Genomic DNA, 24446 nt, shown 5'->3' on the forward strand with positions numbered 1-24446 from the left:
TCTCTTTAACAGCAATTTATTATCATTAAAAGTAACAAGTAGTTTTAAATTCTTTTGTCTTAAAAATCTAGTGTAACATACTGCTACAGTTCTATGAAACTTACAGCAAAATTGTATCCCCAAACCACACCGTTCTGCCTGATCCTCACAGACATCAATGGTGTGACACACAAACAGCACAGAAATGGATCGCTCTATACAGCGATGGTCATTAGGCCTCAAGATGCTACAAGTTATTTTGCAAGAGCTATTAAGTATAATTTTTGTTTTCCTCTTTGTTAATATTGCTAAAACAATCAAATATTTCACATAGCTTTCGGTGCCCATGTGATCTTTCAAGAACTGTGTTTTATCCCCATACATCTTCCTGCTATAGTTTTCCTTTCTAAAATTTCCCCCCCTTAGTGACATGCCTGCCCCATCTCAGGATACAAAACCACAGCGATCTTTCAGTCACTCTGCACACAGCATCGCATATTTCCTCCACATTCTGAAGCCAGTGTTCAGGCCAAACCCTTACCTTTCACATTGCTGCCAGAACAACTTGGTAGCACACAGTTCAGGAATACTACATGCTCATATTTTATTCTCCAGCTTCTTGGGATTTCTAGAGCTTAGGTTAAGCTCAATCTAAGTACCCAAGATAGCTAACTTATAGATATTTCAGATTTGTGGAAAGGAGCAGCAGCCAGATGTTGCAGGACAGATGCATCTTTGCATTACACAAAAAGGCCTGAACAAGTCATAATACTGTTTATCATTGGCTTGCAGGACCAAAAAAGAATATCCACAAGCAAGCACGCATATCACTGAGAAGAACAGTCCTAATTCTGTCAAGCTTTTAATGTGTTGAATTTATGATTACAATGTTAATCAGTACTCAAAAGTAAGCAGATGCATCTGAGTGACACCCTTCTGGCTATCAGAAATGTACTGAAGAAAAAGAACATGGGTAAACTTCATATAGTCTTTCAGATGTGGTTTGTGTATGATTTCAGATACACAGGATCCTATTATAAGGGATAGGGAATTTCCACCTTCAAAGTACTTCAAAGTAGCACATAGAATTGGGAAATTCAAAGAAAACCAGTCAGTAAGCAGCTTCAAGTGCCTCTATATCCACTCTGGATTTAGAGAGTCATGGAAAAACCATAATCATAGGATAAAAGTATGGATGAGGTACTAGGTCAACAAATTCCATGAACAAACTCCTATTACGCTACAAGAGCAGTTCACACTCTTCTCTAAGCTGACCTACAACTTAAACTCCAGGAGACAAGAGGGTGTTAAATTTACTCAATTAAAAAAGAATTTTTGAGGTTTGTTTTCAGCTAGATTTCTTGGGAAAGAAAACCCCAAAACAAAAAAACTACGTACACGAAAACTGTGAAATCCTGTCTTACATAACATCCTACACTACTATCTTGCTTTGTAAATGCACCTAACAGCTCATGAATATCTCACCCTTACTCAATAATACCTTAAAAAGTTTTAACTGAGGTAGCCACTAAAACATCATCATACATTAGCAATGCCAACACAATGGGAAAAGCTCAACCAAGATGCTCAAGAAAAGTTAAGCTAGCATTTGCTTCCGAAAATGTCTTTTTCTCTCTAGCTCTCTTCCTCCAAACCTTGCTTCACTTCCCTTTTCTCTTCTTGCCCATCTCTTACAAACAGCAACAAAAAAAGTTTAGCTTTCCAGTTCATTTGGAAAATGTCCTTGGATTTCTAAAACTAAATTTTCAAATGAAGAATCAGCGAATTTAGTTTTAAATGAATGTCATTTAGAACACTGACCCTGAAGGACAATCTGCACCCTCAATGACTGACACCTGAGGTTTCAGTTCTATCATCTTCCTGAACATGCCTGAAGTGCTAGAAACTGTGGAAAGACACCTGCAAGGGGAAAACACAGAAGCGGTGAAAAGGTCCCTTTCATTCCTTATACGTAAACACACAAAGAATTACCTATTAATTCACTGTCTTTCAAGTACTTAGGAAGTTAAATTGCAATTATGATTCCTCTAGCTAAAAAGTACAATGATCTGTCATATCCTGGACCTTTATAGTGGCAATCATTGCTCAAAATAAAAGAATTTTCAAATTACTTGTATAGCTATGATAGCCTACGCTCAAATTCAACATGAAAAAGCTTTAAGGATAATTAATACCCTGGTATTTTTGAAAACACTTTCAAGATTTTTTTGTGGTCCTTTATCACAGACTATTTTTCAATGTAATTCAGAACCTCTTCTTTCAACACCCAAATCAACCAACCAACCAACCAACCAACCAACCAACCAACCAAGAAAACTCCAACTGAAAATCATCCCAATATCTATGTTGTTTAGTACACATATATTGCAGAATGTATATTTGGGTAAACATCTACACTGTACACATACAAGTATCTGTACATGTAGTGTAAACATCCAGTTCTGTCTTCTTTTTTTAAACCACTATTTGAAATTTGAGTGTCCTCTCCAATTGGCCAAATGCATCTACAGAAATGCAAAGCTGCATTTCAGACATACTGCATTGACCCAAAGCAGCACACAACCTCTGCTTCTAAGATATATACTTACCAAATTAAAAAGTCTGAAGAGAAAAACCATGCTCTCCCTTAAAAAAATAGAGCACTAACGAGTGACGTGCATAATACTGATTTCTCAATGTAAGCAGATACTGTGTTTATATTCCCAAATATAAAAATAAAATGGTACAAATTGCATGCAACTGTACATAGTGCAGTTCAGGCAATACCAAGGTATTATCCTTATTCTTCTGAAGCATGTGGACAACAGCAAACTGCTGAGTGATAACTGTAATGCGATCCTTGGGCTTCTTCTTCCAGAGACAGACAAAGCGACTTTTATTTCAAAAAAACTTAGCCCACAACAGGAAGACATCAAACAATTTAGCCATGATAACTATACTGTGAAGAATTTCTGAATTTTCTTACACATCTAGATTATGCAAAAACAGGCTTATTGTTTGAAGTACTTTGCTAGAATTCTTTTTTTACAAACCACAGCACACCAAAAAAGTGTTTCCTGCTTTCATTACACGCAGCTGTTCCTCAGGTGGAAGTAGATGAAAGAGGTTTATTACAACATTATAAAACTAACCTCATCCTTATGAAGCATATGTAATGCATAAATTAAAGATTCCAGTTAAGCATCACCATATACTAACCCTTTATGTTTGTATAACATAACCAACTAAGAAATTGTTGAAATCATACAGATGATAAAGCAGGCATCTTTGCTATATCATACTTACATCATAGTTTTCTTTTTAAAACATTCCACAACTGACTTTGCTTTTAGGTCACTTTTGTCCATTTCATCTATTTAGACGCTGTGTTACCACTTCTCTGTACATGATAGAGATATATATCAGCAGAAGAAAAATTACAAAGAAATCATCCAAGAACCCCAGAATTCCAAACAAAGCTTCAGGAAGAAAATCCAGAGGTGAAGCCAGGTACAGCAAGGCTCCAATCAAGCAGAGGAATATTCTGATGCGAAACATCCAGAAGAGGCCCCCTACAGAAAACATCTCCCTGAAAGCATGTCGCAATAAAGTGGGGAGATCCATAATTCTTTCCATAATCTATAAAGAAAGAACCCAAAAGTTAGTATTCTGCTTTAGCAACTCATCCATGCTAAACTGAAATTTCTACTACTACATCTTAGAATCTCTTAGTTTATAGATATTAAAACAAAATCCGGGGAAAGTTCATGAGTTTAGTTTTACTGGGTAGAAAGTCAGATTTAGAATACATACATTTTCAAGAAATAGTCAAACTGTGTTACTCTACAATGAAAAGCATGCACTTAATATACATCACTGGAAAATATATCTGCATCTATTATGAAGGAAAAACAATGAATAGTAGAGGAAAACAAATGACTGGGAAAGTGAGAAACAGCAAAGAGGTTAACTGGAGTAAAATATTGATCAGAATGCAAGAAAACAAGGATTACAAGAGAAAATCTAATAGGTAAAGTAGCATAAGTGTGGGGATTACAGTTTTTTCAGAAACACAACACCCCCTCTCCTGGTGTATAATCAGTGATTCACACAAATTTCCAAAGGATGGATGAAGCTTCAAAGTAAACTAAAGAACCTTTAAATTAATCTATTCCTGGCTCCTTTCCATTTTGCTACTATGATTCTACCAGCTTAGCAAGAGTCAGCTTAATAGAAAATATTCAGGTTTTTTGTAGAAACTAGAAGAGAGGGGTGAACTTCAAAACATTTTTTATACTGGTTCCCTTCTACGTTACACAGTTGCTACATAGAGCAGTTTAACTCCATTAAAATGAGTTATTGCCATAGCTGAGAACGTTTTTGAGAATGAAATTTTATATGTGGCAGCACTGTGTATAAATCAAAGACAATTTATCTAGTCCAATTAGGGCTTTAGTGCAGATTTCTGGCATGACCTCAGACAAGTTACTGGGACTGGACACAGCTCGCAGAGAGGTCCAATGGAGCCGGAAAGGTAGTTTCAATCTTTTTTGGACAAAACCGGTACATTTTGTGGTTTAGAAAAATACCCCTCCCTCTTCTGTCTCTTTGTACTGTACATTTTTCTTGCTAATGTCTTCTTGCTATATCGAAATCCCATTACTAATGAAGACAAGCAGGGAGGTTATTAATAGGCATGTGTCTCCATTTCACCTTGCAAAGCAGGACATGCACACAGGAGATGGGCTCACAAGGCTGACTTTCTAAGATGTGTAGAACTTTGATCACACTTCTTAGCTATTTACAGGAAAAAAATCTGGTTTTCTTCACTTGGAGAGGAGAATAAAAACTATAATATAATCTAGGGGAAAAATTTAAAAATCAAGACAGCTTATAACTGTCTGAGGAGAAGGGCACAGAGCAGAACTTCAGATTCTTCTAATCAGTGTAAAGAGATCAATGAAGTGAATATTCTTCCATGCAGGTCATGTATTTCATTAAGTATTTTTACTGACTAATTACTGATCCTTTGAAATAATGACTCATATCTCAAAACCAACTTAACACATGAACACTTGAGAAAAATCAAGACTTATTAGATTCTCACAACAAAAAAGCAAGTTTCCGCACATTTTCATAAATGACAAATAAATAATTTTAAGATCTTGGGTTTGACCTAACCATTTCAACATGAATTTCCTAAAGAAAAGTTGCCTAGGCCCTATGCATCAAGAAGAGAAAATCCATATCCCAGGGAATGAAAAAAAAAAAAGAAGGGGATAAAACAAAACTATCAGAAAATTGCTTTCAAACTCGCCTGACATCACCGACTTCCACCCAAATGTACCCAAAACTTACTGATCTGGGCTGTCCTGAGAATCTTCGATTGTAATCATTAACATCTTGAAACACTTGGGCTGCACCCTGCTGATCTTCACCAAAGAGTGGTAAGAATAGTGTTACCTAGGCACAGCAGGGAGATTATTTCACATGTGCAACTGTAAAACAGTCATCTTCAGTTAAGTACACAAAAAACCCATCTTTTGTTTAGTTGAATAGTTAATAGGAGAATAAACTGAAAAATACTAGCACGGATACTGCTATTGAATTTTAACTAATTAATTGCTTACAGCTCCTTACAGAATATTAATTTTTAAAGAGATTGTTAAAAAAAGCACAAAATAACTTTCCTTTTAAGAGAGGCTTTTTTCTAAGCATCTAAATGCTTTATGTTTCATAAGTGGGACACATGATTTGGAAAACAAAGTTAATTTACCAAATTAATCTAATTTGGTTTCCTAAACTGAAAATCAAATAAAGCAATCAATTATTTTTCTATATTTAGAATTGTTTTGCATGACAAGAAACAGTCAGCAAAAGTTACAGTTTTGCACATGGATCTTCATACCGAGATGAATTAACAGAAAAAGTTATTAACCTTCAGCTCTTTCATAAGGACAGAGAATTTTGCTCTGTTCTTGGGTTAACTTTCATGCAATGTAGAAAAATAACATACATGTGAACATGACCTTCTGCATGTTATCCTTCTGCATAGGAGTTGCTGGAAACTTGACTTCTATTTGGAAGCAACATACAGGTATAAAATGCAGATTATCATAGGAAACAGGGAAGGAAATATTAGAATCTTTAAAAGCTTCCTCTGTACCTGACGACTAAATATAAATCTGCGTGGTAGTCACTTTTAGGATGGAGAGCATGAGCAGATCTACATTCAACTTCTGGTCCTGGCACAAACCTCTTGTATGGTTCATGTTCATGTATGCATCTTTCCTTCCCCATTTATAAACCAGGGTGAGAACGAATACATAACCATGCAAACAGTGCCACCTAATACACCTGTTACTCACAGTAAGGGAAATGAAAATATATATAAGGAAAGACACTAAAAAAATCACTTATTTTCCCCTTTTCCTTCTGCACCTTTATTATTTGTGTCTTTTTCCTCACTAGCTACACTCAAAACCTATTCATTCTTCCTCCAGTCACACCTATTTTTCTTTCCTTCAGCTGTCTTCTTACAGTCATTTGTCCTGCTGATACAAACAATCAAAGCAGGACATAATGGAGGGGGCAAGGGCATGAGTTATATAATTAATTAGAAGTTACCAGTAGTTTGTGCACTGCTAAAATAAAGATGTACTTTTGTTAAAACGTACACTATCAGACTCAGAGACCCTAAGCCTTAATGAGTTGCAAGAACATATTTCAAACTGACAATGTAAGTAAGTTGCGTAGGAAGTAAGTTAATGCTTGCTCTACAAAGATGAAATTAATAATACATACAAGTTAAAAATAGGGTCAAAATAAGAAATTGACATGGATAGGTCTTTTGGTAGGGACAGAGAGAAGGGAGAGGGTATTTCTCAGGAACCAGTAGCGTGCTGCTGTCTACCACAACAGCCAGACCTTTCAGATGCAAGTTCTGGTAAAGCAAGTTAAATAACATCCTGAACAGAAAGCATGAAAGAATCATAGTTAAAATCTCACAATTTTCTGCTTCCATAAACTCTTCACAGAAAAACACCTGAGTTATCAGCACAGTTCATTTATATTTGAGTTGCAGGAACAATCTGAATTTTTGAGCCATTTGTCAAAGCAGAAAGTCTGGAAAAACTGAGTGACCACCATTCCGGTCTCACATACCCCTCTATATTTTGTCAGTTTCTCAGACTTCTTTATCTGCCAGCCTCACTATTGCAGCTCACATGTAAATGCCTTGTGGCAGGCTATCCTAGACAGCCAAACTGACAGGTCCATGACGACTTAAAATATTACCGTCTGTCTGCAGATTGGACAGCGGATGGCACCCAGCCATGAGCCATACCTCCAGTAGGCAATAATGCAGGAACCTGGTGAAGGCAAGGTATGCACATTTAAACTCCTGAGATGAAAAACGCATCACCTGAAATAATATGTTACACACCAAGGGAAACAACAAAAAGTACAAGCACTTAGGTTAAATCTACATCTTCTGAAGTAATTTTGTGTACAGCATTCACTGAAGAGATCAAGAACTAACATATTTAAATTCAATGCTATTAATGAGGAAAATCCTGAATAGGTTCAACTAAATCAGTAATTTTAAGGCATTATTTCCTGAAAACACAACAAATTTTTAATCATTAAGTGATGAAGCAAATAATTAAAATTTTTACCAGTTTAAAATTTAGAAGTCACAAAAATATCAAGAGACGTAAAATTTATCCTTAAAGCTTGGCTTTATCATCATCAGTTTCAACAGATGAAGACAAATATAAAAACGTGAGTACTTTATCTGTTGTCCAAACTTGCTTGTTTTTTAATTTAAACAGCTAGGCATGATATGCACTATATACTTTATAAAACTAGACAAACGAAGTGAGAGTCCTACTGGGAACCTGAAGGAGAGGAAGCAGAATGCGACATAGGATTTCTGTATATAAACATAGCCTCAAAAAAACACAAAACCAAACACTTCAATAAACTGTGCACTTACTCATAATTCTGCAGGACTTCTAAGAAAAAAATTCTGTGAGATAAAGAGCATTTTATTCTTTCTAAACCAGTACGTTTTTTTTGAAATCGTACATATCCAAATGTCCTTCAACCTCTTCAGTTTTTTACTAAACTGGAAACAACTGTACTCTTTGACATTCTAAATTTAACCAGTTTAATTCCTGATTGCATAGAAACAGTACAGTACACTCTTAAAGTGACTGTTTATTCATAAATGTATTTTCTCAACTATTTATAAAAAATTATTTATTTTGCAGACACAATGATAAACAGTTAAAAGCAAATAAAGTCTTGAATAAGGATGCCTGAGCTAGTGCGAAAAGTTTGTATTTCTGTTCTAGTTTAATCTTTGACTCTTCTTGCTTACCACAGAAGAGATGTCCACAGTTTGTTTCTATAGGAAATGTAGCCTGTTGCAAACAGACTGGACACGACATATCTGTATAGAAGCGATGCCGATCACCAGCAGAAGCATCCTGCTAGAACAGCAGGAAAATGCAAAACGTTAGAGACACTATTTTATATAAGTCTACTGAGTTCTAAAAAACAATAATAAATTGGTATTCATTCACTGTAATGAATGGTCAAACACAGAACAATGTGAAATGAGAACTCTACTTACATATAAAAATCAAACATACTTAAATGCATTGATTCAATAAGCAAGTTCTTGTGATAGGACCATTATTTTCCCTTCATCTATTAAAGAACTGTCTACTTCAAACCAGTTAAAGACCACAAAGAAAGAACCTCCTTGGTCCTTCACACTGAGTCAGGTTGCACTCATGCTGGAGCATGAATGACAAAATCAGACCTATATTGTTACTTCATTATTCTGAGTAGTTCTGTCCAGAGCCTGGTAATTGAACTGTGTTGCTTACCAGCTGCAGCATTTAGTGTTTCCAAGCCCAAACACAGATAGCAGCTTGTGTATGTCACTGTCATGAAACAGTTTTTCTCCCCATTTTGTAATATTTGTCTTCCACATAAATATGCACTGTCGTTATTTCAAGAAGTATCATGATGAAAGACAATTCTCAATATTCTCTACAAGTATGACCTAGACTCTACCTCTACAAACTGGATGTAGTCCGAGAATCATTGAATGGTCTAAGCTGGAAGGGCCTTTAAAGATCACTAAGTTATAATTGTCCTGCCATAGGTAGGGACACCTTCCACTAGACCAGGCTGCTCAGAGACCCTTCCAACCCTGCCCTGAACATTTCCAGGGATGGGGCATCCATAACTATTCTGGGCAGCCTGTTCCTGTGCCTCACCACTCTTACAGTAAAGAATTGCTTCCTTACATCCCATCTCACTCCAGCTTCTTTCAGGACTCTCTGTCCTGTGACTGCTAAAAAGTTCTGCTCTGTCACCCTGTTGCCTGGCTCTTGCTGCTGTGCCATTGTTCTGCTACATACTGTTTATCAGTCCCAAACATCTAACCCTTGTCCTGTCTCAGCAAGCTGTACTCCAGATTTCCTTTCCTTTACACTTAAATTCCCAGGGACATTCCAGGAAGCACACAGCATAATCTAACATACTCCACCTTGTGGCAAAAACTTTGAAAAAAGAACCAGCCAAAATTTAGTTTTAATTACTTAACGCATCTACCAAAAAAAAAAAAGGCTACATTATCTCATTACTTGATGGATTTCAAGGACGCCTCTGTACAGTAAGTAAGCTCCCACAACTCTCAAGATCATCGTCTTCCAGAACCTCAGAGAAACCTACAGTACCCCACATCAGAGAGCTGAATGTTGCCAACACTTAGTACAGCACCTGATCAGTTTGAAGCTGCTGACGAAGAGCTCGCACTAGCTCTTGATTTTCTGGATGTATGTTCTGATGTTCATTTCTGTGAAAGGAAATACAAGCAATTAAAAAACCCTGTGATCCAACACTGAAAAATAACTCACTGAAACAAATATTAAACTTGAACAAAGGGCAAAAAAATCATTCTTTCCTGCTATGAATGATTTTAAAGGACGATAAATGATTAAGGAAACAGGAATTTATTCTGGATCGTAAAGTTACTTTGGACACTTACAGCTGTACAACAGCAAAATTTTTCAGAGAATCCACAATTAATCATTAAATCATGTTAAAATTAGATTTGAATCTGAGAAAAAAATTAAGCCATGAACCTACAAAAAATGAAGCTGCTTGAAAGCCTTTTTATTAAACACGCATAAATATTTTTCATTTTTGTCTCCACTGCTAGTTTCTTATTTGTTTATCTACTCATAAATTACTGATTTTTCACTCACTGCCTAAGTCATAGAGTTGAAACCTCCTAATTACTTCAATTTTATCTGCTACATGAAATTTGCATAAGAAAGGGTAGACCAACTTACATTTAGAATATTGAATTTACGTAACTATCAGCAGACTGGATTAAAAAAAAAGAAACCACTCTTTAAAAATCACTGTTTTAAAAAATGAACAATTCTACAGACAAGCAAACTACAGATTAGATATGCCAAGAGGAATCATTGGGAAGGGACACACTGAAAAAAGAAGGATGGATAGATTACAAATTTTAAATTCAAAAGCACGATGGGACAGAATTGAAATTAAAAATATGCTGACAACAATCAGAGATGTTAAGTTACAATAAATATGAGTCAACAGCATATTAAAAATGTGAATTTTTATGCTTCATTAATTCATGTGGACTTGAAAGATGATACTGCTCAGCATTCTTGAGGTCTCAGCTGGATTCTGTTCTCCATTTTGGGCTAAATGCAGAGAAACATAGAGAAGTTGGAGGAAGTTCAGAAGATAATAAGAACTACTGCCCACATTTTTTAAACATTAGAGAAAGACTTAAGAAATGTCAGTATATATATAAGACTGTTCATGGAGTGAAAAGGGGACAGGATAAGTATTTAATTCTAAAATATGAGCCATTATTTCCCACGGTTATCTAAGGCTTATGGAAACACGTTTCTACTGCATAGCTTACAAAATCAGACAGGATTACCTCAGGTTATTTTGATCCATCCCTGACTAAAAGTTAAATCAAAAACCAGGTTGCAATATTGCAATATCCTTCCAGGGATATTGAGGTAAGCTGATCCTCTGTCAGAGATGAAGGCTAGATTGGCTGAACGTTTAGGACATTTTTTGGTTGCAGTTATATAATTTCCCCAATGGCTCTAGAAGCTTCTGCAATATTGTCCTTCAGTTAACGTGGGCAATCATAATATTGCATTATTGCTATATCTTTTTGTCTGCTTCATTCTTTCTTCAAAGATAAATAGACAAGTCCTATATTTCCCATGTTAATATTTACATGGCTCTCTGTAAAAAGAAAATTTATTTAATACCAAATGTGGGTGACATATGAAAGTTATACGAAACCCTATATTAAATCCCTTCTTACATACCATTAATCAGATTTTGTGGATGCTGTCTGTAATACAACATATTATATATGTATAGAAGAATTTTTCTGTTTAAAAGCTACAAAATTAATATATTTCACATCTTCAGTTTGCCAGAATGTTTGATGTATATCAAAGTTCAATTTGATACACACACAAGCGGAAGGTGTGAATTGTAAGACAATTGATTCTGATTTGTCCATAAACAACTAATTGCAAATTTGCTACTGAAAGTGTTCATTTATATGACCTTACCCTGGTATCACATACTATGATGGAATCATGAGAGCATTTGCAGAGCTGACAGCATGTACTGTCACTTATGCATAAGGTGGTGAGGTAGCTGAAAACCATGGATATTCAGGAAGGGATAGGCAGAGCTCAAGACATATCAAATTCATAACTTCTGTCATGCACTTAGTGTGAGAAGATAACTGAAATAAATTAAAACCAATATGGTGCCATGTAATTAAAGGCATTATCAAACACCAGCCAGAAAGAAATAAAGTTAGATGCAAAAACCTTTTGTTTCCTCATTTCTGACTGCTAGCACGTCAAAACTTGAGGAAAAAGGTCCCATGATGAGGAAAAATTGTATTATGTAGCATAGAGGCCCCACCAAACCATTATTATTGGAAGGAAGAAGACTGCAGTGTGCAGTCTCACACAAGAAAAGAAAGGGACAGTACTTAAGGGGACTGGTGCATCACTGTGCAGTGATGGACACTCTCAATTTCCAATGACTAAGATCTCACTTCTGCTAAAAATAGTGACTTGATCTTTTAATCAAACCATATGATGGATAGAAAAATGAGATTAAAGAGATCTAAACCTGTAGACCCATATACATGGAAGAGGTAAGTCATCTAGGACAAATCTCTTGTAGGAAATTAAAGGGTCAGGCTTCCTTTAATTTGCTGAATACATGAAATTTTCACAATTTAATTTGTAACGTGACAACCTTGTCAGCAGTTCAAAAGATGATGGAAAAAAAATCTGACCTCATTTTATCAAAATTTATAACTCAAAAGCACACAGGCTTCACAAAAGTATCATATAGTGCCTGAACTACACATCTGCAACTTGTTACATATGTTAATTATCCTTGTAAGTTTCTCCACCAAAAGCATGAATGAAGCCTTGATGTGATGCTTTATTGAGTTCGTTCACCTGGAAACAAGCAAAACAATTATATCCCTTAACAGGTCTCTCCGTATTCTGCTTCTGCCCCTTAAAATCTACTGCAACATATACTCCTTGCTCCTCATTTCCCTTTTTATTCAGCTCCTGCAACTATTCATTACCGTAAGCTTTCTCTCCTGTATACTTACCCGTGACCTGTTCCTACCCAGCTTAAGTATTTCAGTTCTGTTGCTACAGAAGCAAGAAAGGCAAAGAAAATATGTGGGGTAATGAACACCATATAAGGAACACAAAGACCACTATACTGTCTAAGGTAACTAGAGAAGAAAAATACTCTTTTTCTCCCTCACTTCCCCCTTAGTGCTAAATAAATTAAAAGTACTATAATTTTGTACTGTACAGGTTTTCTAGCATACTGTGCAGATTTTGATGGCAACAATACAAAGGAGATAGATGAAGAGTGCTGCTGAATATAGACAATTTCAAAAAGTACCAGAAGGCTGAGCAGGGAGCTAAGAGGATACTGGTAAGACTTTCTTTCAGTTATCAGTCATAGCATCACAGTCACAGAACATGCTGATTTGGAAGGGACACATCAGGATCATTGAGTTCAACTCCTGGCTCTACATGGACACCTCAAGACACATATGCCTAAGACATCTTCAACTCTGTCAGGCTGGTGCTGAGACTTCCCTGGGGAGCCTATTCCAATGTTCAACCATCTTCTGGGTGAAAACTTTTTTTTGTTATCTAACCTAAATCTCCTCTGACAACTTCATGAGTTTCCTCAAGTCCTGTCACTGGCCACAAATTATACAGTGCAGACATGCAAAGTCTGGAAGTTCTGTGTTTTCAGTTTGTTTGCCCCTCCAGAAAATAAGCCATCAAGGTATGTAACAGGATTCACAGTCAAGCTTTTTACCTACCTCATTACTGCAGAAGCACTCAATAACTAGCCTTACCTTCCTCCCTAAGTAACTCTTCATAATTGATGCATCATCTCTCTGAACTTAATTCTGACTGAACTCCTGCTACTCTTGCCAACGGCAGACTCTTGTTCCACTCACTTTTTCTTTAATATTTCTTACTTGACTTTCTAGAGTTCAAAAATAAAGTGTTACGTTTCAAACTAAACACTAAAAATTCAAGTCACAACTGCCAAAAATGTCAATACGGAGGGCAGAAAAATCATAACAGAGCAGATGAAAAGCAGGCATTCTTAAAACAATCTGAGTAACTGAAACAGATGTGGGAAAAAAAGGGCAAGGTGAAGTGAACGTACTTCTTAAGACTCCTTTGTGATCTGGTCCTGAACAGCAGCACTGCCTTGCAGTCCAATCAAGTTTTCCCACCTATAGTTTATTTTGTAGCTTGCTCTCAAGTAACTCTACCTCAGCAATATTTCTCACATAGACATATCCTCTCCAGTAAGTTCCATGATGCTACTGTGTCACTAAAACTGAGTTCCCTTGGTTTTGAAAACTGTTCTGTGTTCAGAAGTTTGCACACATCCATAAAATAAAATAAGTAAAATAAAATAAAAGACGATAAGCCAGTCTGAAGCTCAGACTCATTTCCCCAAAACACATAGGCTAAGATATTTCTTAGGATGCAAAGAAAAACTCTGAAATGAAAATAAGCTTTGATGACTTGATCATTAAAGTTATTGAATTCTGAACTTAACACTTTCCTGTATGGAATGTATATTGAAGTCTAGTGTTTTACAGCATGCTTATTTGAAAAAAAAAAATGAGTGAATTTATTTGGATTTGGGTTGGTTTTTGTTTGTTTTCTCGGATGGAGACTGCAGAGAGAACATTAACTGGAGGAATATATCATTTTAATCTTGGAGTCGTTTCCAAATCTGTACTTTGTAACCAAATACAACACAGCAGCCATACATACTGTGAATTTAACCATTTTCAATCTTAAGGAATGATGAACACTATGCAGTTTGATTATCTGAAGATAAGGAAGAGTTAAACTCCACTTTTGATTCTAGCTGTGCCAGCAATTAGTTAAACATAGTAAGCAATCAAACAATCACTTCCTTACTGTAACAAAATCACTGTTTTTATGTACCAATGCACAAAGTTGTCAAGGAAGTTAGAATTTTTATAAAAAATTAATAATTCCTGTCAACACATTCTCACCTTAAAAGCGTATATACCAGAGCAGCAATGAAAGTGAAACTGAGCACAACTGCCACCAGTACCTGGTCACTTACTCCTTCTATAACTGAATCATTATCTAGCTTCAAACTCTGAACTTCTGCTTGGTGACTGGCCATCACAGCTCTAAAATGCAAAAGGAAATATATACATATATTAAAACATATGTGCACAGACATTTTAAACACAGTTAATTGTTTACATTAAACAATATGTAAACAGAATAGTCATTGTTGAGAGAAAAGAGTGGTAAAAAAGGAAGCAATGTATCCATTTTTACCAAACACAGAGTTTGCTATTGAGGTCTTAGGCAGTAGCAAACAAATCTTAAACAACTGTGTTATGATTTAAAGTCTGAAAAAAAAAATCGTCAGATAGTTTACCTGGAAATCTTTATAAGATAAATTGCACAGGAATAGGTCATTACTGAACTGGCCATATTCTAAGGAGAATTTACTGAAAAAAAAATTAATGATTTTTACCAAGATAACTATCAAGAATTTTAGCTATCACACACCACATCATTCCTGGTAGGTTAAGCCAACACAGAAACTTAACTTTCCTCACTTATGTGAAGGAAATAACAACAATTGATTTTAGTTTTAAATGCTTATTTGGATACACAGGATACATTTTAAACTTCCTTAATGTTTTCTGTGCATTCTGTTTTCTGTTTTCCTTTAGTTAGAAACATGCGGAAAACTTGACAGAAAAACAGTATCAGGATTCCCTAGTTAGACCACTTGTTTTATGTTTGTTTCACATTTTTAGCCATCAGTGATTAAGACTAACGTTTATTATCCTACAGCACTAACCTACAGCTAGAGACATGCAACATAAAGTGGTTTCCAACCTATTGCTGAATCATTGCTGTTGCAATCAGGAAGTGAAATGAACTACAGCTGTGAATATTATGAAATCAGAAGGGTGCAACTAAGTCTCTCAAATGACATGAAAAGTCATACCGAAGCTCTATCCACACACAATTGAAGTATCTTCATGAAGCTGCAATAAAATCCCAGTATTGGTTTCTGAAGGCAGGTAAGACTTGTATCTTTTTCTCTGTTTCCTGGTCCAGCTTGCAAGCCAAATCAGTGTTTCACTACACCTCACAGCTCATGTGTCATTTTTTATTTAAACCTTGCTGTCTAGCAAATATCACTAAACACCCTCTGGCCTTGAATTAATTGCAAAACTGAAATGGAATACAAACCATCAGGATTTTAGTGGATATCTGTAATGACTACCCTGGCAAGATTTCAACATGTCAATCTATTGCTAATAAAAAAGGATCATCTTTTCCCTAAGACAGCTACGCTCACCCTCCACATTTTTTCTAGTATAAGCCGCAAAGCTTTTTTCAAGCTTCCTTACACTTATAGGAGCCACCTTCTGTAGCAACAATACAGGAGAAGCTGATACATTCTAAGAGTATTGTTAAAAAGTGTTAAGTGGTATAATTAAGTACCATAAGAGCAGAACAAACTCGTGGAGAACAAGGGGAGATTTCACTAATTGTTGTCATATTTTTGGGCATTCACTGTGAAAACTAAAACGGAATAATGAACCATATATGAAGTGAAACAATAAACTAAGTTATCCTAAGTGTGTCAATCTGAACTGAGACTATTATTTCTGAAACTATAGTAATTTTATTGCTAATTATAGCTTTTAACAAGCAACTGTGTCACAGTATTTGGAAAGAGTAACTTCTTTCAAAGGTGGAACACCAGTGACTCATAAACAGGCATGTTAAAAGTAGGTCAACGTTTACACACGTTTCACATATACTAATGAATAAATATCTTTGTGAAAAGTCTTACAAAGGAATACGGGCCTACACAAGGAGTTGGAGCATTTCTCTCCATAGCAAGTTACACAATTACATTCCTATACTAAAGTCAAGAGGTTTTGATGTGAAATTTTTCTGAGCAGTGGTTCCCTGGTGCTGAGGATCCGGACTGGTAGGTGTGCCGTGATGCCTCCCTAGCTCAACATCACCTGCCTGCTTAATTTAATACTTAATTTCTTTGTATACATATCCAGTCCTGACCAAGCTTCTCTTTCTTACACTGTGTCATTGTGAGGCAGCCATTTTCCACAACTGCATGCTGGTATCTTCTATTCCTATGTTTTTTCTCCTTAAGTATCATTATCAGTCAACTTATTTTTACTCTGTCCCACTGTTTTTTCTGTGTTGACCACTCAGAAGAAAACCAGAAGTAAATGCCGAGGAACTGGTATAATTCCTCCACTGTTCCACATCAGTCGTTAGAATATACCAATATGCCAACTACATCCCAATAAGTATTACACAGGTTTTTGTCTGTTTTTTTTTTTTTTTTCAGAAATACCTATTGTGTCAGAGACATACAGATGATTTAACTGTACCTTTGGAAGGCAAGTGTTTCTTACACTAATACCTTAACTTCCTCTGTTACTGCTTGATTGATGCACTTTGAAAATAACACACGAATTATCAATATCACACCAATTTAAATCAGTTTCCGTGAACAGCCTTAAGACAACTCCAGCTCTTCCATCTCTGTATGTTCCTTGCAACAACACTCAAAATTCTTATCTGCCTACCATTAATAGCACTCACTGAATCTGCTTGCCTTCATTTCCTCACCCACCTTTCTTGAAACACCAAACTAAGGTGCCAAAGTTAGCATCAGAACATCAGAACTAAATACACAGATCCTCACCTTCTCTTCCTTCTTGCACATAATGCTAGTTATATTTATCTACTTCAGCCCTTCACTTTGAAACATATATGACTTTCCCAAGAACCTTCCTGGCATAAGCATAGTGTCCCAGAGAAATTTTTGCAGTGTCTTTCCCTCCACATTAACACCCTGAGATACTTCACTTATGTATCAATTCTGCAAAGACTATATAGAGAGGCAGTGGAATCTCTGCTTCAGTCTCACTCTCAACTGCTTCTATCACTGAATTCTAGAGAAGACAAACTATCAATGCTTAATGCTCATGTTGTTCATATTTTAATTTACTTTTTGTTTCTGGACAGCCAACAAATGCTGTGTATATTTTTCTTATCACTTCCAGCACTTTTTCTGAATCAGATCATTGCACAGAAGAGCTGACAAGACTTGTGTAGACTAGGTTCTACAAAACAGAAGGGTATCACTTCGAAAGAACCAATATATACTTTCCCTGAATTCATGCCTCAGTTACAATCTCCTCCTCCTGTCTCTGAGATAGCATGTTAAAAAAGCAATGTCTACAATGAAAATGTTAAAATACACTAATAGAAAAAATGTCTGACTGAAGGAGGAAGAAATTTTCTGATTCCAAGGCTATCTTGAATGTTCTCAAACAAAATACCCAGAACTGGAGGCTTGCATGTTTCTTCAAGTGCAACCACAACAGCCAAAGAGTGATCTGCAGTGGTTTGAATGAATGATAGGCTAGATAACTAAAAATAGCTTTTAAGAAATCTCACCTCACAGTGCATGTGTTCAGCAAGTGGTGCTCTTTCAGCTGGTGCAACTAAGAAGCAAGCTGCAGGAGATTTACTCTTAAATCATGTAATGAAGACTCATTACACGGCAGAGACAGCCAGCCTTCATACAGACCAAGTGTGTGCCAGAGAAACCTTCCAGAACCAGAACTTATCACATATTTAATCACTCCTAAATAGTCACTGTGAATAATTTGATGCAAGAGCCAGTTGCTATGGTTCATACTAAATTCCATCCATTGATCCATTATATTCCTCTGGTTATGAAAAAATAATAACATTTCATCAACTTTTTCCACATATAACTATTTTCAGATCTGGATTCTACATCACAAGCTTTTCAGACATTAAATTACTTTAAAGTTTTTCTCTTTCTTTCTTTCTTTCTTTCTTTCTTTCTTTCTTTCTTTCTTTCTTTCTTTCTTTCTTTCTTTCTTTCTTTCTTTCTTTCTTTCTTTCTTTCTTTCTTTCTTTCTTTCTTTCTTTCCTTCCTTCCTTCCTTCCTTCTTTTCTGTAGGTTTATGTCGCCTTGTTTCTTTTTATAATCGCAAAGAAGGGTTGAATTTTTTTGCTCTGAATCTATTCTTCAGTATAATAAATTAATTCCTGTCTACACTAGCTCTGAGGAAAGTACCAACTGCATAAGATTACTTCAGGAAAAAAGGCAGTAATTGAAAATAGATTAAGTTCTGAGAAACTATTTCTGGTCATACTCAATACTTTTTCTCTTTTCAACCATTTCACATGGATGGCTTTCTTAAATGCAAGCATAACTCTACCCTGTGTTCCAATGAGAGGATGAAAACCAAGCAACATCTCATAATACTCACATCAAAACTGGAATTTATACAATTAACTTCAGAATGTTAAAAATATCAACCACAAACTTCTAAAAACTGACAAAAATGCTAGGCCTTTTCCCTACATTAAAAACAGCACCACCAAAGCCTAAATCTTAAATTCCAGCTTTCTTTCATCTAATCTTCAGACTACTGGCACTTGCTTCAAGTAAAATAACACAAGAAAAGGGGGAAAATACAAAAAGTTACTCCTCCATTCCATTAAGGCTAGCTAAGTTACAGTGTGACATTGCATCCCAGTAGACTGAGATCAGGTTTATCTCTGTGAGGGCTCTTGATGGCTAGAGTGTAAACAACCTCAGAATAAATTGTGTACAAAAGGTTTTGCAATAGAAAGTAATGCAATTTACTGTTTGTAAAATCATACAGTTTTATTTGTAAATCTCTCAGTAATTAATCATCTGTACAGAAAATCATCTTGTTTATTATCAGTTTTTCTCAGAGTGATCATTGACAGAAAGTGACACTAATTTTTTTACATTTTAAATAAGAATCTACAGATCTTTTAGAAGCTACATTTTCCCTCTGTGGTTATTCCTGCAGATACAAGCAAAAAAAGTAGAACTTTTTTATAATGAGCAATACAGCAAGTAGAACTTTTATTCTTGGAAATTCACACCAATAACATTGAAATGTGAGGGAATGAAGGCATACACTAGTGTGGATGTACTATTTCTTAATCTTTCAGATCTGAAAAGTATTATTAGGCCTTTCAATGTTCAACATAAAGCACAGCTACAACAATACCCTATGCCATGACTCATAATGACACGAAAACAATCCAGTCTTTACCATGATATGTTAAACTGCTATCCAAAATCAGAATTTCCCCCATAATTTTCTCTAGTATTTGAACTTTTCTGAGTTTATGAGGAAAGTGCCATATGATAATATACTCTCAAAATCACAGAGATTTTTAGGAGCCACTACCAAAGGAATGTGCAAGCACAGTGAAAAAGAAACAAGAGGCTCTCTTGATGTCTGAGAAGCAACCAGCGAAATACATGTTATTAACCTTACTGTATTGACTTTGTGAGCATGGTACAACTTGCTCAACATTTGAAAGGTAATTTAGATAACAATGTGTCCTTTATGGGATAGGCTGGGAGTGAACTGGATAAGAAAAATGGAATATTGGGGTTTCATTAACTTCAGTTTTGAGTGTTTTCCTCTTGATGCAGTATTGGCAGCCACCATCAGACCTTGAAAAAAGTTATAAAGTTAAGACAGTGACGGTGGGCTAGTGTGCAAGCCAGAACCTACAATTCCTTTTGCCTGCTGCCTTTGATCAGCAAAAGCACCCCTGCCCTTTGAAAAAGATGCTTAATTTGTAAAGTTTTTTTTCCAGGATAAGCTAATTCATATCCAACTAGTTAAATACCACAGGTCATGCTTTCTTAACAACAAAAAGGCTTTAACCCCTCAAAATTTTCCTTCATATAAGAGAAACAAACAAAAAAATTGGTTTCACTTGTATCAGAAAGTTTCTAATAAGATTGACCTGTTTTAGATAACATAAACCAACTTTTAAAAATTTAAACATAATGAAACAGAGCATATTTATTCTGTAATCCACCCCAGAACATATATTAGCTTATATTGAAATATCTATAAGCATAAATTTAGCATATTTAATTTAAGATAGAAACAGGCAAAAATTCCCAAAATAAAATAAAATTCTTATATGTAGGGCAAAAATTGAGACCTGTCTCATCAGAAGCTATCTAATTACTTCCTGCTTCAGGCCCTTCTCTGTGGTTGACAACGTGAATAGACTTTGTGAATGGATTTGACTCAGCAAAATGGATCCTACAGGTATTTATGCTCTCTTTCTTAAAGAGTCCAAAGATATCCCCAGACTGTATTCAGAAACAATTAACAACAGCAGGCGTGAACTACACATGATGAACAGTGGAAGTGTAGAAGACTCTATGAATTTACTAGCCTAAATCATAAACTAGCTAAATCCTGAGGTGATATATTTTATCCAGGTTCCTTAGTGTAGTAAAGTTGGACTTCAAAGAAGCAGTGTAGGCAAATATAACATTATAAAACAGAAATAATGGAAATGATTGATGTTTTTTCTTAGAAAAAGTGTTTCTGAGGAAACAGGATTTATTAGCTTTTCATTTTTGTGAGCACAGTCTTGCTTGAATAAAGCACCACATAACAATCTCTACTATTAAGTATCTCCCTATATTATAGAAATCAGTAGGAGAAAATCCAAAGGGCACATTTACTAACAGATTTTTTAAAAAATCTAATATAGCAACGTATAAATTGGTGAGATACATTCTGTGACAAGGCTGTTAAAACTGACTTGGAACTATCCTACTAGAATTTCATGCAGTCTGTTAATGCATCATTATTATGAGTTTGCATCAGCTTTGGGTTTACAAATCAGTACAGCTGGTACAAGAAATACAGCCAAACTGAGGTGTATAATATCCAGTTATATGCTCGCTATAAATCACCTTTGCTTTCAGGACTACATTTAAGTATATGCATACTCTTTGCAAAAGAGAAAGGAAAAGGCCTGAACAATCTTGCCAATAGAGAGGAGAGGGCAATTTCAGTAGGCAAATAATGATTTTGTCGAATATAGCTTACGAGCTAACCAACTGAGGCACTTGCCTGATAAAGCAGGTCTCTGCAAGGTCTGAGGTCAGCAGTCTCTGAGGCACATTTTTCCCTAAAGAGGAAAAAAAAAAGAAGAAAGAAAATAGATATTCTACTTTTTCTGACGGAATCATGCTTTGCAAGTTAAAAGTAATGCACTGCAAACAACAAGTGCAAGGCTGTGAGAGAAAATAATCAAAAATTAATATACCATTCCACCAGGAAAACAAAGCGTCTCCAATAATTTTTCTCCTGAGCCCAAAACCATGTGTATGGCTTGAAGTAAAAAGACAAATTCAACGGCCGATCTAGCATTACTATTCTGAGTATCTGCCTGGATGATGTATGACTTGTGTAAAACAATTCCCAACAAAGTCTCCCACCACTTCATAAGGCCAAAACATAGTGAAAGGTATAGAGTTCTAAACAAACTGAATTCATATGCAGATAGGAGCCTGAGAAAGAGCTTGCTAATGCCTTCAGCTTGGATAACTGACTTTCCTGGTCAGATAGGAAGAAAAAGAGAACATTGTCACTTCGTTATAATAATGTTTACTGGAATATGGTAATACTTCAGCCAATCATGAAGAGGCTTCAGATCTCTCCTAGGAAAAGCGCCCAAGAATTCCTTACTGTAGAAAGCACTACTTCCATATACAACCTCATATATAAAATAGATAGCAAGGTAAAAAAGCATGACTGTATTTGTTTGTGTCAACAAAATACAAGCTACACTTGTGGCAATAGGCAAAGCAGAGTGGGAAATGAGTCACAGAGGAAGGTGTGACAGAAAACCTTAAACAATGCAATGTACCTGTGAAAGCATTGCTTGTTGAAGACACCAAGCATGTTGCATAAAGCACACATCAAAACTTGGAACGGGAAGCTGGTAGTTGTGCAGTTTTCTAAGACTTTAAATTCATTCCGAAACTGAAAGTTATCTTCAAATGAAGAGTTGATCTATAACTTATACAGTGGATTATACAATGAGATCAGTGAGAAAGTACTTTCCTGGGAAAACCTGAAAATTTTCATAGCTTCTACAACACTCTCCAGTTCAAAAGAAGCTGACTTACAGGGAGCACTCAGATTTTGTCCATGCTACTAATTTATGAAATGGAAAAACTCTGAAAAAACAGGGGAAAATAGTGAGTTTCCGCATCTGTGGCCCTTCCTGTTTATATAACCCTCCACTGTTATCAGTGTCCTGTGCTTGCTACTCCATGTTGTTGAATGTCAGGCACATTGTTAACAGATAGGAAACTACAGAACTTATCATGATGCCACACACTCTCATTGCAAACTTCAAGTAGTCCAAAATCCAACACACTACTGAGAAAAGAGTTACTTGAACTCCTCAAGTGACCCATTTGCAGCATAATAGAGAGCTCCTCTGGCTGGGGCATGGCAAGGATGCAGGAGCACTCTGGCCACAGACAGACTCCTTATCTTTGAGATAAAAAATTAACTGAATAACCTGAAGGATCGAACAGAACCAATTAAGCTGGAAAAGACCACTGAGATCATCAAGCCCAATCTAAGACTGAACACCACCCTGTCACTCACACCATGACACCAAGTGTCAAGTCCAGTCTTTCCTTGACCACCCATTGTTCACTCCACCCATTGTCACTCCATCACCTTCCTGGGGAGCCCATTCCAATATCTAATTACCCTTCTTCCTAGTCACTACTTGCAGCTAGTGCTAAGCAAGTAATTTATGGAATCAAAGAATGTTAAGAGATTGGAAAGAACCTTAAAGATCATCTAGTCCCAACATCCCCATGCCATAGACAGGGACATCTCTCATTAGACCAGGCTGCTCAAGTCTTATCCAAATTGGTTTTTAATAGTGCCAGGGTTGTGGCATCCAAAACCCCCCTGGACAACTTTATCCAGCATCTCAACGCCACTGACAGTAAAAAAATGCCTTCCTGCTATCTAGCCTAAATTTCCCTTCTTTAAGTTTGAACCCCTTACTCCTTATCACTACAGTTCTTAACGAAGAGTCTCTCTCTGGCTTCCTTGCAGACCCCCTTCAGATGCTGGCAGGTTGCCTGTTCATTAAATTTACTACAGCAGAGCTTTGTTGAAAGGAAGTTAACGTCGTTATCTTCTCCAAAAACAGAGGAGAAGGTAGTTAAGGCTGCTCCATAAACAAGCCAAGCCACACTAGATACTAAGACTATAACATGTCTGTGGGTGCAGGGTCATTTCCTACCCCCAAAAGGAGGAAAACCTTGTAGGAGCGGCTTCTTTCACTAACAGAAGAACGTCTGCGGGTGAAAGGTCATTTTCTACTCCAAAAAGAGAGAAAAACCTCGTAGGGGGCATTCCATCCAGAAGGCAAGCCACATTACACATTACCAACATTGATAACGTCTGTGGTATAGTACACTTTACTCACAAACCCACGCTCCCAGCCCCACTGGACACTCTCTAAACCAGTTCCTCCGTGCCAGGGCACACACATACACATACACATGCACATGCACATACACGGAGCCGGGGAAGGGCTGCACACCCTTCCTACCCGAGGGCCCGGCGGCATACGAGGTGCCTCGGCGGCCATGAAACGGAGGGTTCGCGCCTCCCTCACCCTCCCCAGCCCCTCGACGGCCGGCCGGCTGTGAGGGGCGGACAGCCGGCTCCGGTCGGGCCCGCCCGTGCCCCCGCGGTACCTCAGCCGCCGCTCGCCGCCGGCCCCGCGGCCCCGCCCCGTCCCCCTGACGGCGCCGGGTCGCGCCGCGTCCCCCGCCCCGCCCCGCCCCGCCGCCGCCGGGCG

At 36.8% G+C, this 24446-nt stretch overlaps 1 protein-coding gene across 10 annotated transcripts; it reads right to left on the bottom strand.

The window, feature by feature from the left end:
• RNF170 (ring finger protein 170) lies at positions 1–24422 on the bottom strand. 10 transcript variants are annotated; one of them, XM_088156621.1, is made up of 8 exons: positions 24343–24422; positions 21677–21734; positions 14681–14824; positions 9778–9853; positions 8363–8471; positions 7276–7349; positions 5338–5442; positions 1–3618 (listed from the first exon to the last, which is right to left on the bottom strand). In XM_088156621.1, exons 3-8 carry the CDS (start codon positions 14815–14817, stop codon positions 3349–3351), a joined length of 771 nt encoding a protein of 256 aa, XP_088012747.1. In that variant the 5' UTR covers positions 14818–14824; positions 21677–21734; positions 24343–24422; the 3' UTR covers positions 1–3348. The 10 variants fall into 10 exon arrangements, with proteins under 10 accessions (XP_088012747.1, XP_088012744.1, XP_088012745.1 ...); XM_088156619.1 differs by having other exon boundaries at positions 2852–3618; positions 8363–8474; XM_088156620.1 differs by lacking the exon at positions 24343–24422 and adding an exon at positions 22476–22623 and having other exon boundaries at positions 2852–3618; positions 8363–8474.
• Positions 24423–24446: the final 24 nt, after the last annotated feature.

Source organism: Sturnus vulgaris, chromosome Z, assembly GCF_052056855.1.
Source record: "Sturnus vulgaris isolate bStuVul1 chromosome Z, bStuVul1.hap1, whole genome shotgun sequence".
Lineage (NCBI taxonomy): Eukaryota > Metazoa > Chordata > Aves > Passeriformes > Sturnidae > Sturnus > Sturnus vulgaris.

Coding starts and splice junctions, on each gene's coding strand:
- RNF170 (XM_088156616.1), bottom strand. CDS start 15,137: ATGGCCAGTTCAGTAATGACCTATTCCTGTGCAATTTATCTTATAAAG. Junction 14,825..15,081: donor TATCTTATAAAGATTTCCAG/GTAAACTATCTG, acceptor TTTGCATTTTAG/AGCTGTGATGGCCAGTCACC. Junction 3,619..5,337: donor TCTCAGGACAGCCCAGATCA/GTAAGTTTTGGG, acceptor CTTTCTTTATAG/ATTATGGAAAGAATTATGGA.